At 40.3% G+C, this 14,231-nt stretch overlaps 1 protein-coding gene across 1 annotated transcript in view; it reads right to left on the bottom strand.

Annotated features, from left to right (window-relative positions):
- lmbrd1 (LMBR1 domain containing 1) overlaps positions 1 to 14,231 on the bottom strand; it is a 50,289-nt gene extending 36,058 nt beyond the window's left edge. Inside the window, exons 1-4 of the mRNA XM_076076588.1 lie at positions 14,144 to 14,231; positions 11,796 to 11,972; positions 10,845 to 10,908; positions 424 to 521 (exon numbers count right to left, since the gene is read on the bottom strand). Coding sequence (XP_075932703.1) covers positions 424 to 521; positions 10,845 to 10,908; positions 11,796 to 11,972; positions 14,144 to 14,209 — 405 coding nt within the window. The 5' untranslated portion in view covers positions 14,210 to 14,231. The remainder of the gene's footprint in view (positions 1 to 423; positions 522 to 10,844; positions 10,909 to 11,795; positions 11,973 to 14,143) is intronic.

The following is a 14,231-nucleotide window of genomic DNA, read 5'->3' as shown; positions in this document are numbered from 1 at the left end:
TTTACATTCATGTTCGTCATTTCATCTATAAAAATAATTTGTTTTCTTCAGTAGCTGGGCACCAAATACAAAAACAAACATCAGGTATTACAAAATGACTGAAGAAACATAATCTCTCATGCACCGTGCTGATAAAATCTGATTTGCACGCGTGTATTGTGAAGGTTCATGCCGCGTTTAAAGATTTGGGTAAATAAAAACTGGAAAGATGGACATTTGCTTTCATTGTTCGTCATGTAGAATGTTAAACTGGGTGCAATCACATGTGTTCGTGTTGCCTTAAGCTGGCTGGGAAGTTCAACTGAAACGACCTCACCTCGAGACATTTTGCATCAACAAATTGGTCGGCCGCACATGAATCATCTGAATGAAATTTGAATTCCTCAGAACTGCATGTGTAGACGAAGAAAGGTGCATTCTTACCGAGCATCTGTTCACATTGTCGTCATCCCTCTCCTCATAGTAGAAATAAACAAAGGGGATCCACAGGAACACACAGAACAGGATGATGGAGTAAAGTGCTGTATGGACACAAACGAAGAAATCAAATCAAAGAATTAGTCAAAGAATATGCTTTAATTCCCTCTTTCAGTCAGATAAATCATTTCATTTATTTATTCTAACAGCAGTTGTGAACATTTAAAAACATAATTTAGCAGTGAGAGTAGAAAGCCAAGGAACAATAGGACCCCGTTCCTTAAAAAGAGAGATAAATCTAGGCCAGGAATCACTTATTAATTGTTCCAAAAACATTGATACCACAGTGAAACAATAAGAAACTTACATTCAGTCAACCATAAATAAATGTTTGTAATGGTGCACATCACATTAGTCATTGTCTCTCTCTCTTCAAACCATCATATATTACTTCTATCTGTGCTGGATATTTATTGTATAGAATATAACTTGTCGCAGACCGAAACACTGCAGAGCACCAACGGTTGTTTTAGATGACACTGTCCGATGTCACATGGGTGACTAATGGGCATTATCTGAAGTTGTCAGTTTGTGTCAGTTGACGCTTTGGGCAGTTGGACATGTGTGTAATATGAATGAATTAACAATATAAGTAAAAATACAACAATCATATACCTTCATAATGATCAAAACTGCACGTTTATGCTACTCAATAAGGAAAACAACAGATATGGTGCTTCTGCAATTCTCATCGCTGAAAATAAAAGTAGAAACCCAGGTGGTGGTTAAAGAAAAAAAAAAAAAAAAAGGTGTTGACAAATTACAACAACTAATATAAACCGCCAATGGCCCCTCCCCCACTGTATACCCCTTACTTCCAGCGCCTTGCTCAGACCAAACCCATCTTGGAGCACTGCCTTCATTTTGATCTCACCTACAAACCTGTAAAAGTTTTGCGAGGGACCGGGGGACAAACCAGGGGGAGCTAATGGCTTCTTCCCAACCTCCAACCCCAAAGAAATGATCCCTGAGGAAGCTCGGGGCAAGCTTCCATCAGAGCTAGTTTATCATAGAAGAAGTGTACATTAGAAATCTTTAGAAATGACGTGTTTGGAACAAAGATGGGTTTTTGATGGTGGTCCATCACCTTACAGAGCTTCATGTAAAGGTGACTGAATTAGTTTGTTAAGCAAAGTATTAAATAGCTCTATAAGTTGTTCTGAAATAAAATAATTAAAATCAGCTCCGTATTTGATTGAGGTGGTAATGCTTAAGATTTTCATATCAAAGTGAAAATTATTAAATATGATACTTATCCTCCTGCCTATTTTTAGTGACATCCATCCATTTGTGTATAAGTTTATCCAGCCCAGCAGCATTATTAATGGTGCTTTATAGGCTTTTTGCCGCTTGTTTAACAGTAGCTTAACAAGGCAGATGTTGATGTTGACCAGCTATCAAAGTTTTAAAAATGGTGTCTGATAATGTTTGACAAGACTTCCCAGGTTGAATGATTCATCTTGGGACAAGAGCACTGAGAAGCTGATTCAAAAAGGCATTTGTATGTCAACACATTATCCTTCACTCAGTATCACTGGTGTGTTTAATATTGCTTTGGGCAACACTCACAAAGCCGGTACTCATCAGTCCCACTTTAATGTGGACCGCTGGACACGGTAGACGCAATACACCCGTCCGTAGTGAAAGAGCTCGCTTTTCTCTCATTCAAGCCTATGTTTGTTTGTTTGCTTCCTTCTGTACAAGATGCACAAGATGTGCTCCACAACATGGCCGGCACAGCCCAACGCCTCCTCGAGGTGATAATGTGAATCATCAGTGCACGTCACAATGGGATGCCAAATAAAAAAAGAACCTGCACGGAGAAAAACAGCTCATCACATGTTTTTCAGACATGTTGAGTACAGGTTTGCTATGACGGTGGCGCTTTGTAATTTATACGTTTGGCCTTAAAGTCAGCTGAATTAAACACAATCGAAACATAGAACAGTTATTGTATAAAGAGATTCAGGACTACGCAGAAGGCACAACAACTGAATACGTGCCATTAGAGCATGATAAACTACACAACAATTGTAAACTGAATATTGATCTCGATAAGCATTTAATCCATAACATCCGTACTACACTTCAACTGCAATGTACAAACAACCGCTCCATATCCCTCCCCTGTGAGTTGGACTATATTTCCCAAAATGCTCTCTCTGTCCTGCAGACAAATGTCATCGGAATAGCGGCTTGCTTTTTGCCAGCTGTGATTGTGACAAGGCATTACTTTCAATAAGCACATGCTCATTGCTCCACTAACGTATCCATTTACACTCATTTACAGCCGGGAACGCAGAGCTTAGGATGACGCCAGGAGCCAATAAAATGCAAGCCATGCACAGTATGCCGCCGCTGGAAATGCGCTCGTGGGTTAAAGCATTGGGTGATATTAATCATAACACCATGAATATTAACGTACTGAGAGAATAGGTCATACTGCTTTACCACGCATCATCCATTACTCTCGGAGCAGATCTTGTACTGGGAAGAAGGCCTGACCAGGGATAGAAGTTTAGCACATTTATCCCCCTGACAGAGAGCACAGGATAAATAATTCATTGTCCTCCCTCCACACTTTATATAGCTCTTGTGTTCAAATATAGCATGGACCCCAATTTACTCGTAAGGGGAAGCAAAAAACAAATTAAAGAAAACATATTTTGAAAGGTTTTGGGAGAGGTGGCCATAAAAGCGTTCCATCTACCGACGGAGTGCCAGCTGGGGAAATAATGCGAGGACATCCACACAGGCAGTAGTCAATAGCTCATTATATTTTAATAATCATTTGTGGCAGTTTACAACAATTATAACTATTACAAACTCTCAATCAGAGCAGTAGTTTCACTCCTAATGAGAAGCATTAGAGCCGTGTCCTCACCTTACTGTGGCTCTCCACAGAGACATTAGCACCTGGACTCCTGTCCCTGGCAGACAGGCAAAATCTATTACATTTTTTTGGGGGGGAAATTAAATGCCAGGGGAGATTTCGCACAGAAACACCGACTCTAACAAAAGGACTCCAGAGACTGATGAAAATATATGTCTGTACAGACACTTGCTGAAAGCTATGACACTCTGAGCTAGCACTCTCATTTTCAGTCAAAATCAGGGAAGGCTATATTTCAAATGTGATGGCCGTGTTGCTCCGTTTTTGTTGGATGAGTGACTAAACACACGTTTGCCAACATTCAAGACAAAGGAACTTGATACGGTGATGGATTATCAAGGCTCATTTGCTGCAAGTATGTGTTGGAGTCATTCTTAAAGCCACCTAATGCAGTTTTTTTTTAAGCTTTATTTTGCTTTTATTGGGCAGAGCACAGTGTAGACGCAGACTGGAGAAAGGTCCCATGGCTGGAATGGAACCAGGGACTTTGCAGTTGCGTGGCATGCGCTGTGTAATTGCTGCTTTTAACTACATTTACAATCTGTATACAACCAAGAAAGAGCAGGGCCAGATCAACATGCGTATGTATGAGTATGCAAATGTGGGCTAAATTATTAGTATTTTAATATCAAACTCAAAGTGCTTGACAGAGAGCAAAAACAAACATGGTCAATCCTATTTCTAATTGTTTGTTCTACTATTTAACCTACGTCATGGCAAAGTCATGTATAACAGTAAGAACACATACACTCACCGGCCACTTTATTAGGCACACCTGTTCAATTGCTTGTTAACACAAAATCGCTAATCAGTCAATCACATGGCAGCAACTCAATGCATTTTAGGCCTCTAGACGTGGTGAAGACGACTTACTGAAGTTCAAGGCGAGCATCAGAATGAGGAAGAACGGGGATTTAAGTGACTTTGAACGTGGCATGGTTGTTGGTGCCAGTCGGGCTGGTCTGAGTATTTCAAAAACTGCCGATCTACTGGGATTTTCACGCACAACAATCTCTAGGGTTTACAGAGAATGGTCCGAAAAAGAGAAAATATCCAGTGAGCGGCAGTTGTGTGGACGACAATGCCTTGTTGATGTCAGTGGTCAGAGGAGAATGGGCAGATGGTCGGGTCAGAATTTGGCGTAAACAACACAACATGAAAGCATGGATCCATCCTGCCTTGTATCAACGGTTCAGGCTGCTGGTGGTGCTGTAATTATGTGGGGGATATTTTCTTGGCACACTTTGGGCCCCTTAGTACCAATTGAGCATCGTTTAAACGCCACGGTCAGTATTGTTGCTGACCATGTCCATCCCTTTATGACCACAGTGTACCCATCTTCTGATGGCTACTTCCAGCAGGATAATGCACCATGTCACAAAGCTCAAATCATCTCAAACTGCTTTCTTGAACATTACAATGAGTTCACTGTAGTCCAATGGCCTCCACAGTCACCAGATCTCAATCCAGTAGAGCACCTTTGGAATGTGGTGGAACGGGAGATTCGCATTCATGGATGTGTAGCCGACAAATCTGCAGCAACTGCATGATGCTGTCATGTCAATATGGACCAAAATCTGTGAGGAATGTTTCCAACACCTTGTTGAATCTATGCTACGAAGAATTAAGGCAGTTCTGAAGGCAAAAGGGGGTCCAACCTGGTACTAGCAAGGTGTACCTAATAAAGTGGCTGGCGAGTGTATGTTGAGACATCTCTTCACTAGCCAAAGAAGAAGAAAGGAAGCTTGCATTATCTGGCCAACAGACTCTTGAAACAAACATTTTTTTTAACATGTATTGACTCCAAACATTACTTGTAAGATGGCAGCAAGTGGTGAACCTAACTCCAGACTTCTATGTGGAAACCTAGAGCTCATCTGTAGCGCCCAGCCGCATGTTACTCTAGTTTGTTGCCATCTGCTTGTGACAATGGACTGTCACCAAATGAAACATCCTGTTTGTTTCACTTCACAGCTCAACGGCATATTTTGTTTGGTTGAAAAGAAGCCCCCGTATACCCACTATAGGACAAATGGACTCCACAGGGCTCCTTGTGCATTGTTGCAGGAAGTGGGGGCCATCGATTTCAAAGACGAGCCTTGAAGGATGTGAAGAGTGAGCCGATACAGAAGACCTTCTTCATGGGAACAACATCTTAATGCGTCGCCTTATCAATCGGCTCCTGAGCTAAAAGACCAGTGTGCACTAAACATTATTTCACAACCAACATTTTGCTTATTGTTTCATGCTGTACCATGCTATCTGATAGAAGATATATGACAAACAGTAGCAGCTTGATATCAAAGTAAAAGAGGTGGTTGACGATTGAACTTGTGAGTAAAAGACATGTCTGTGTGGGATTTGCAGAGACCTCTCAGTGTTGAACATCACAGCTTACATCCGCGCAAATGTGTGCAAATGCAAATGTATTTTTAACTGTATTTTGTCCAGTCAAATCGACGCGATGTTGATGAGTAGTAAAACAGTAAAACGTGAAATGTTAAAATGAATACATATAAGAAAAGAAAACTGGCTGCATTCAGATTGAGTTTTCATCAACCTTGTCTTCTTATTGGGTCCTTGTGCCGTACTGGGGACGTTTATGATGAATTGTACCAGAGCTGCTTTTAATGATATTAACTTCGGAGCCTGAGAGATTGATCTCGTCTTCATTGGAGTTTCCTTTCAGAGATCAGTTGCCAGAAACGTCCATCAATGAGTTACTTTGTTAAAACAGATTCACTGTAACAGTTAGAGAGGTGTTCACTCACTCACCAAAGCTTTGGTGAAGACTTGATAAGGTTTTAGCACGAAAGTATTAAATTAATTGATTAACAGGTATTAGGCTGGATTAAAGCAACGATGACAAAGTGGGCAGACACACTGGTATAATATTGAACATTAGAGCCTGACCAGTACATCACAACGGCAAACATTATCGGCCAATATTAGCTTACTACATATATTGATATTGGCGTATTTGTAAGCCGATGACTAACAAGTAATTACCTTACAGAAATGACAAAGACATGTTTAAAAGGTGCTATATACGAGATTTCTATTGCCTCTCAACAGCTCTCAACATGGCAACGGCTGAGACGGCGGCTCACAGCTAACTGTGCTAATGGAACAAACTACGGCTAAAGTGCTGACAGAGCACTTCCCAGACGACGTCTTTGAAGTGAAGAGCTATCTGTGTTGTGGTTTTTTGCACATAGTGGCAAGAAAAGTGTCTTTTGTTTCTTATGCACGCTGGACTATGTTCTTATCGAATTGCCCTTCAAAATAAAACTTGTCAACGTCTTCAGAATGCTCTTACAAGAAGCACCAGACTACCACTCTCCTCTAAGATTCAGTCAGCGCATGTAGGCTGGGTGGACAAGAATCGCAGAGAAAAACAAAGTACTTGCAGAATATTTACAAGAGGATTGCATCCTCTCTAACTTCTCCCCTACAAATGGCATTAAAAAGGCAGAGAGAGAGAGAGAGAGAGAGAGAGCCAATGACTTATTTAAAGGTCTCAGGGGTATTTTGCCCTGTTGCTTAAGGGCCTTATGCATCACTGCTTTGAAGTACTAAGCAGTTCAAGGAAATGTATAAATGGACAGAGGCTGGAATTGAAAGGCTGGGCTTTCAAACTTAGGGTTCATCAAAGATCACAAAAAGCTATTTGGGCTCTAAAAGGAAGTGGGTGTTTCAGTTACAAACATGTACATCCTCTGTGAAGTCGAAGGTAGAGTGTATCTGATACTACACTGTGTAAAATGGATCAACAACCGCCGGGTTTATTCTCTACAGTCACAAAGTAACATTTCACTTACACATACAATTTTCACTTCCTGTTTGGCATTGCAGTTGCATTGTGATACAGCCGTTATCTCATCATCACAGGTACTCTCAAAATGCATTCTGATGCAACTTACTATCCCCATGTATGCCTGTATCTGTGTGAGATGTAACACAGCTGAAATGCATTTACTTGACCTACTTCTGATGTTACTGGTAACATGTAGCGTAGCCTTCACAAGAAAAGGAGTCTGAGCAACTGTGAGATTTCACAGAAATTGATAGCGCTTCAAAAATAAACACACATGCAGTTTAATAATAAACAAAAGGGTGCAAAATAACCTAAAAATACCACAATATCATCTACTCCTACACATTATGTATAATTGTGTGGATTCTAAATATGAATACAAATCGGGTACAAAAGTAACAGTCCATTAAAATGGAATTGTGCCATATTGTCATTACCTCCACTATAATGGTAAATGTTCAAATGTACATATTTGAACCAACTACTGACAGAAATTGACCAAATGACAGCTATGTAAGGCCATCAAATGATTCCACAAACGAACTAAATAATGCAGAGAAATCTTAAAATCACTGTACTTATTAACTGTGATCAACACTGAATGCAAGTCAGTCACCTTTAAGGAAAGCGTGTCTAAGTGGAGGAAATACGAGATCTCTATGTCAAACCTGCAGTTATTCAATGACAGAGCTGTCAAATGTGGCCTTAAAGAAAATCCAACTTTAAAGGTTAGACTTGGAAGAAGACGCACGTGGAGCTTGGTCTCCACCTACTGGCAAATAAAAAAGCAATGCCCCTCAGAGAGGAGAGAGTCCCTGGTTCTACATGAACAACAACAGGATGCTTAAAGAGACTGAAAGGAAGAATATCTTCTTCAGCAAAGACTTACAGGCCTCTCAAAATGTCATCTTCATGAATGTGCACCATTTTACTTAGTATGTAAAGTATGTATTTAAATCAGTAACAATTTCACTCAATATGTGATATTATAATATATAGTTGGCATCCCTAAGCTATAACTGTATTCCCAATATATGCTTTGAGGAACTAAGCACGATATCAGATTTTTTGTATTTTAGGCGGTTTTACAAGCACTCAACCCTCCTTATGACAGCCAAAGGTTGCAGGACCGCAACAAATTGGCAGGCGGATGATTCTGCAGCACACACACTCCCAGAGCTGTGATCACACAGATGCATGCTAGAGGCAGGTAGCTAACTCTTTCAAGCCTCTCTCTTATCCCTCTTATCCAATGCATATTCTTGGAAGACTTTTTTGAAACTGGATAAGAAAATGTATATAATGGTATTAACAAACTATGTGCGTAATATGAAGCCTACTTAACACACAATATAGAATCAAAGCATGTATGTGGAATAAGGACTTGGCATGACGCACAGCAACTTCAGCAACCACTCTATAAACAATTCTAGAGATTGTGACTTAAGATTCACCCTCAAATGTTCTACTTTACTAAACCAACTACGTAACCTTCCGTTCATGTGTGACACATTGCTTGAGCTTGAACTGTTGCACCACAAACATGGTTTCCAGGCAATTCGGCCATTAAATGAATTAAACTACTGGCGGGAAACAGCCCCGCATCCAAGACTAAGCCAACGGGATTATCAATTTAGGAAGTCTCTATAGAAGTTTCCGTTAAAAGGGGATGTCTAATCCAAACTATGGATGGTCACACAGAGAATTAATCTTGAGTAGGAAATCATATTTGTGAATGCTGGATTCAGGTGAAGTGTTCATGGTCTGTGAAAGCCAATTTTCTGATGTCATTATACAAGGGGAAGTAGTTTCTTTGATTGGGCTGTCTGGGCAGGGAGACAGCTTGTCTTCCTTGCATTTGGCATTTCTGAACAGACGGTACATAACAGTGTTGCTGACAGGCACTTTAAGGCAGCATCTGTTAGAAAACGTGTGATTTAGTGTCTTTGGCATGACTGAATTTGCCACCGACAAAGACAACAAACTCATGCTTTCCTTTAATATGACAATCATAAAGAAATTCCGGTAGAACTAATAGCTCTCGGTTAGGAATTTATCAGCCAAACGGCCGAGATACTGTCCCCATGATTTGCAACCACACTCAAATACTGGAATTATGGAGTGATCCATGGGGACGGGACCGGCTCGTAGCTAGAGAGTCGTGCAGGGCAATCCAAAGATGCCCGACTGAACGCTTGACAAACCTACAAAATGATACGACACAGCTTGCCTCAAGCCAAAAACAAATTGCCAGTGCCAGTAAAGAGTTGTTCTTGGAAAGCAACACTGTGGCTAGACTTCTGTAGAAAAAAAAATAAAATAAATAAAAAAATAAATAAATAGAAATCGAGATAACTTGGTTCTGTGCACTGTTTGTTTGTTATCGTTTTGTTTCGCCAAGTTGAATAGGGCGAGGAACACGAGCCTTGAAATGATCGCAACGGTTGTAAACAAACCCTGAGTCTGAATCCCTGAAAGATAAAATAAAGGCAAACTTTCATGTTTTTCAGAGATGTCCAATACCAATAGCGGATACCGGTCCGATACTCAAACAGCTGGATCGATGGATACCATTATTTTTATAAATAATAACTCAATAAATGTATATCTATGCATTTATTTGATACATTTTGTTTTACGAAGTTAGGAAAGCAAAGTTTAATTCAAGCCCGATGTTGCCTTACACACAAAAGAATGATCCCAGTCTCTTCCGCATACAGCTTAGTAATCAAACACTGATATCGGATTGGAACTCAAGATACCCAAAGCCAAGGTATCGGTATCAGGACTTAAGTTGGATCGGTGCATCCCTAATTTTCTTTTTTACCTAACCCATATTTAAACAGGTATGGCCTGTTGAGTGTAATAAAAGGGTAAACTGTTAAAACTACCGAAAAGGAGCCGTCACACTCGATACCTGTAGGTGGCAAGTGTCAATATTGCAGTAGCTATTTCCTTACTTGCCTGTAGAAGGCGATATCAAAAGGTTAACTTCTATACATTCAAACTGCAGCAGAAACACAGGTGAAACTCATTTCCTTAGCGATGGCTCAGTGAGCCCCGACAGTGAGCCTGCGTACACATTACTAGAAGTACTCGACACCGGAAGTACCTGACGTGAATCTAATGCAGTCGTCTTTTACAGTTATCAATTCCACTTTTGCTGCTACATAAGCCAACATGTCTGCTCTGAGAAGGGTCCGTCAACAGGTGTTTTCACATATTCTGGTTAATTGGACTTCTGCTCAGGCTGAAGTTGGGCTGAGCTATGCTTTCAATTACATGAGGCGGCCACATTTCATGAAGCAATAAAAATGATAAAAAGGTGTAACGTGAAACCAGGAGTAGCACCAGACAAATGTCAATCACTATAAATAAAAAAAACACCTGTGTGGATAGCCCATGGGTGTGTGTGTGTGTGTGTGTGTGTGGCCTTTAAGGAGTTTTTTTCTTACTACAGGTTATAGAAGAAAAAAATAAATTGTAAACATGAACTTGATCTGTGAAAATATTCAAACAGAAGAGCTAATTCAGAGAAGCAGATACATTTCTTCTAAATTCCACAGTAAATAATCCTCTAGCTATTATTTTGTAAACAAATATACATTTTATTTTTTTAAGGTGCCCCCACAGACAGGTATTAAAAAATGCACTTACTGTAATATCCATACAGCACAGTGTCTTCAATCTGTCCTCTTGTCTCATTGTTTGCTGCCCATTCCTGGATGTCAGCAAAAGAAAAGTCCATGGTGAAGAATTCAAATTAAGCTCAACAGCAAAAGGAATGACACAAGTATACAAATAAATAAGAACAGGCATCAATTAGATTAAAGATCATTACAAAAACCATCAACAAGTATAACATATAGTGTGATAATTAACACACGCAGTGGGGGGTACGGTGTATTTATCTATTTTTATTCATGCATAGCACAGGTGTGGGAAAACGTCCGACATTGTTTGCATTTCCTGCATTTTACTCTCAGAACGAATTCTCCAGAAAACGCAAAAAGATTCAAAACAATGTAATTATTTAAAGAGTAACAGCCTAAAATAAAATGTATGTGTCCGTTTCTGCAGGAACATGATTCTCACTGCAATGAGACAAGCTCAAATGATCTTTTCCTGTCACAAATGTGTTATTATTCTTCATTTTCTCTTCACACTTGGCTAAATTTCATCGGAAAAGCCACCACTTGCTTTCATGCCTCTTTGCTTGTTTGTAATTTTTTTTTTTTATTACAAAGTATAATCACCAAGAGATCATCAAAATATCATGTTTGATTAATGAATAAGGGATGAGTTAACATGTGCAGCCTATCTTGGCCATGACTAAGTGGTACAAAAAAAAACAGAGCAGCTCACAACCCACAGAAACAAGGAAATTACCTGCTGTCCAAATTAAGATGCTATTACACACTCTGCTAAATCTTCAAATAGATAGAAGCAAATGCAATGACTTTGCAAAACAAATAAATGTATGAGCCCAGAAAACGCATTCAGCTTCAAATTCTAAGAAAATTACACGGCAAAGTTAAAAGCTGCCTCAGGACAACTCCATTCCTCAAATTGATTTTGACTGGCGCTGTTAGCATAATAGATACTCACCTTATAGGTACCGTTGGGATACTTCATGAAGGAGACGAGGAATATATCCACCGGCAGAAGTGCTGAAGTTATCAAAGCAATGGCCAGTGCACATATTGCTGTGATAGTTGAAACAACCTCACTCTCCTGCCGACTTTGAAATTTCCGAATGTAGACCCAACAGAAAGCCAGGATGACCTGAACAGAGAAAAAAACAAGTTAAAACAACGATTATGAGGAACAATAACAATTGAATATTTACTTGAGTCACTTTTCTCCTTCCAGTGACTTCACGTACAAGTCAATGGTAAATGGACTTGGACTTGTAAAGCGCTTTTACACTACATGTCGTTCACCCATTCACCCACTGATGGGAGGGGCTACCGTGCACGGTACCACCTGCCCATCAGGACTATCTACCCCCTCGTACTCAGCTGGTAGCAGTTTTTGGAGTTAAGTGTCTTGCCCAAGGACACATCGACATGGACTAGCGGAGCCGGGGAATCGAACCGCCAAACATCTGATTGAAGGATGACCCGCTCTGACACTGTGCCGCAGTCTGGTGATTGTCGTGTGTGTACCCGCCCAGGCACTTCAGATGGAAATTGATAAGAGCTAAATCTGGTATCAAAAATGTTCTCATTTTGAGATTATTTGTTCTTGTGCACGGCCCCTTTTTGATAAAGACTAATGATTACTAACTCCACTAGGACCACAGCAATGTACAATACTTGATACACTATCAGCATCACTTTCATAGAATACGCACAATAAATATTCGTAGATTTGTTTTCGTGTTTGTGATGTCAGGTTTTCTTCACATAAGCTTCAATTTGTCAATTTCAATTTTTTTTCCAATGAAAGGTCACTGACCAGGAAGCAAAAAATGAAATCAACAGGAAGTCTGTTTACTGCTTATCCATCCTGTCATTTACAACCTGATGTAATATTCTCCCTGATCAGACACAAGCAGTCAGAGTGTACGGTGTACATGTACGTGCACTTTTTATCAGTTTTTGCTGACTTGGACCCATTAGGTCGGAAACCCATCTGTTCTTTAACTAAAGCTTTAAATGGTACAATTTCATTTTTGTCTACGTAATTGCAGAAAGACTTGGTAAATAAAATAATTTGAAGGAATTAATACATTGAGAGAATTTGTGTAGTTTAAATGAATCGCTGTTGCTGTGCTTCTAGTCTATTCAACAGTTGCTGATTGCCAAAAATAATGACTCAAACGGTGCTAGGGAACAAGTGGTCTGATTACATCATACTTCCTCCCCAGCACATGACTGAATGCAGACTCACTAACAGGAAATAACACAAATTAACTTTTTTTATGAAGCAAAAATGGACAATTGTGCAATAAAGCTTTTTGTTTTCAACTTTGAATTAATTCATGAATTTGCTGATGCATTGTGTTGCCGCTTAACGAGAGCAAGAGCGAGAGCAACTGGCAGGAAAGTCATGAGACAAGGAAGCAAATAAGGGTCTCCAAAATGACAAGGACGTATTCAAGGCACACAACCGGTAAGTAGTGAGGACACTGCTAAAACTAGTCCCTTTAGATCAAGGCAGACAGGATCAATTAAAGGCCTGCAGCCTTAAGCCTCCGGCTGCCTGTTTTGCTGGGTAATGACGGGGGCTTTGCATCTAAATAGGATGCATTTGAAATGTTTGTTCAAATAGAAGGGGCTGCTAGTGTGGTGGGTTAGGGAAGCAGAGCAATTTAATAGCATTCTTCTATTCTGCTTCTGATTTAGCCACGTGACTCTTGAGTGACAGCTAGAGATAATGAGTGCTAAACCGGGCAGCAGATTACCTGGCTGAGCAAATTCACGCCGTTCTGTTCAAGTCACGTTACCAGTGAAGTCAAAAATAATGACTCGCAGGAACGGAAAGGTGACATGTATGCGTGTTTGCAGCGTCCGTGGTGGAATTTGCTGGTTTTCAGCAGCACTAACGTGGTTATACGGCAGACCGTAACTTTTGTAAAGCGCATTTTAAAACCTTGTGGGTGAAACCTAACTACGACACAGCACAGTTGGACGCTGTTACCGAGAAACATCTAAACAGAGATGTTAATTTTCTGTATAAAAGAGTAAAAATACCCGGCCTCCTATTCTCGCCTTAGTGGTGTTTCACTCTCCCCTGCTTCTAATAGTCTGGTATGTAAACGTATAATAAACTACACTGGCCACCAGCCTGAAACTGTGTCATGGCTAATGTTAGCTGAAACCAACCCAGAGCCCTGTATTGACGTTGATACACGTAATACCTTTACCACGCACCTGCTGGAACACCTCAAAATACTCGTGTAACAATACACACTTGGTGAAACTGACTAGACAACTTCAAAAGTCGCTTACCAGCAGTATGCAGGTGAAAATAGACCACCCGAGCGCAGACTCGGCGAGCAGCGGCTGATCCGCCATCTTCACTTCCTGCAATAACAAA

Source organism: Anarhichas minor, unplaced genomic scaffold (genome assembly GCF_050575085.1).
Source record: "Anarhichas minor isolate MPS153535 unplaced genomic scaffold, ASM5057508v1 ptg000058l, whole genome shotgun sequence".
Lineage (NCBI taxonomy): Eukaryota > Metazoa > Chordata > Actinopteri > Perciformes > Anarhichadidae > Anarhichas > Anarhichas minor.
Note: the sequence above shows the minus strand (reverse complement) of the source record. Positions and strands in the feature narration are given on the sequence as shown.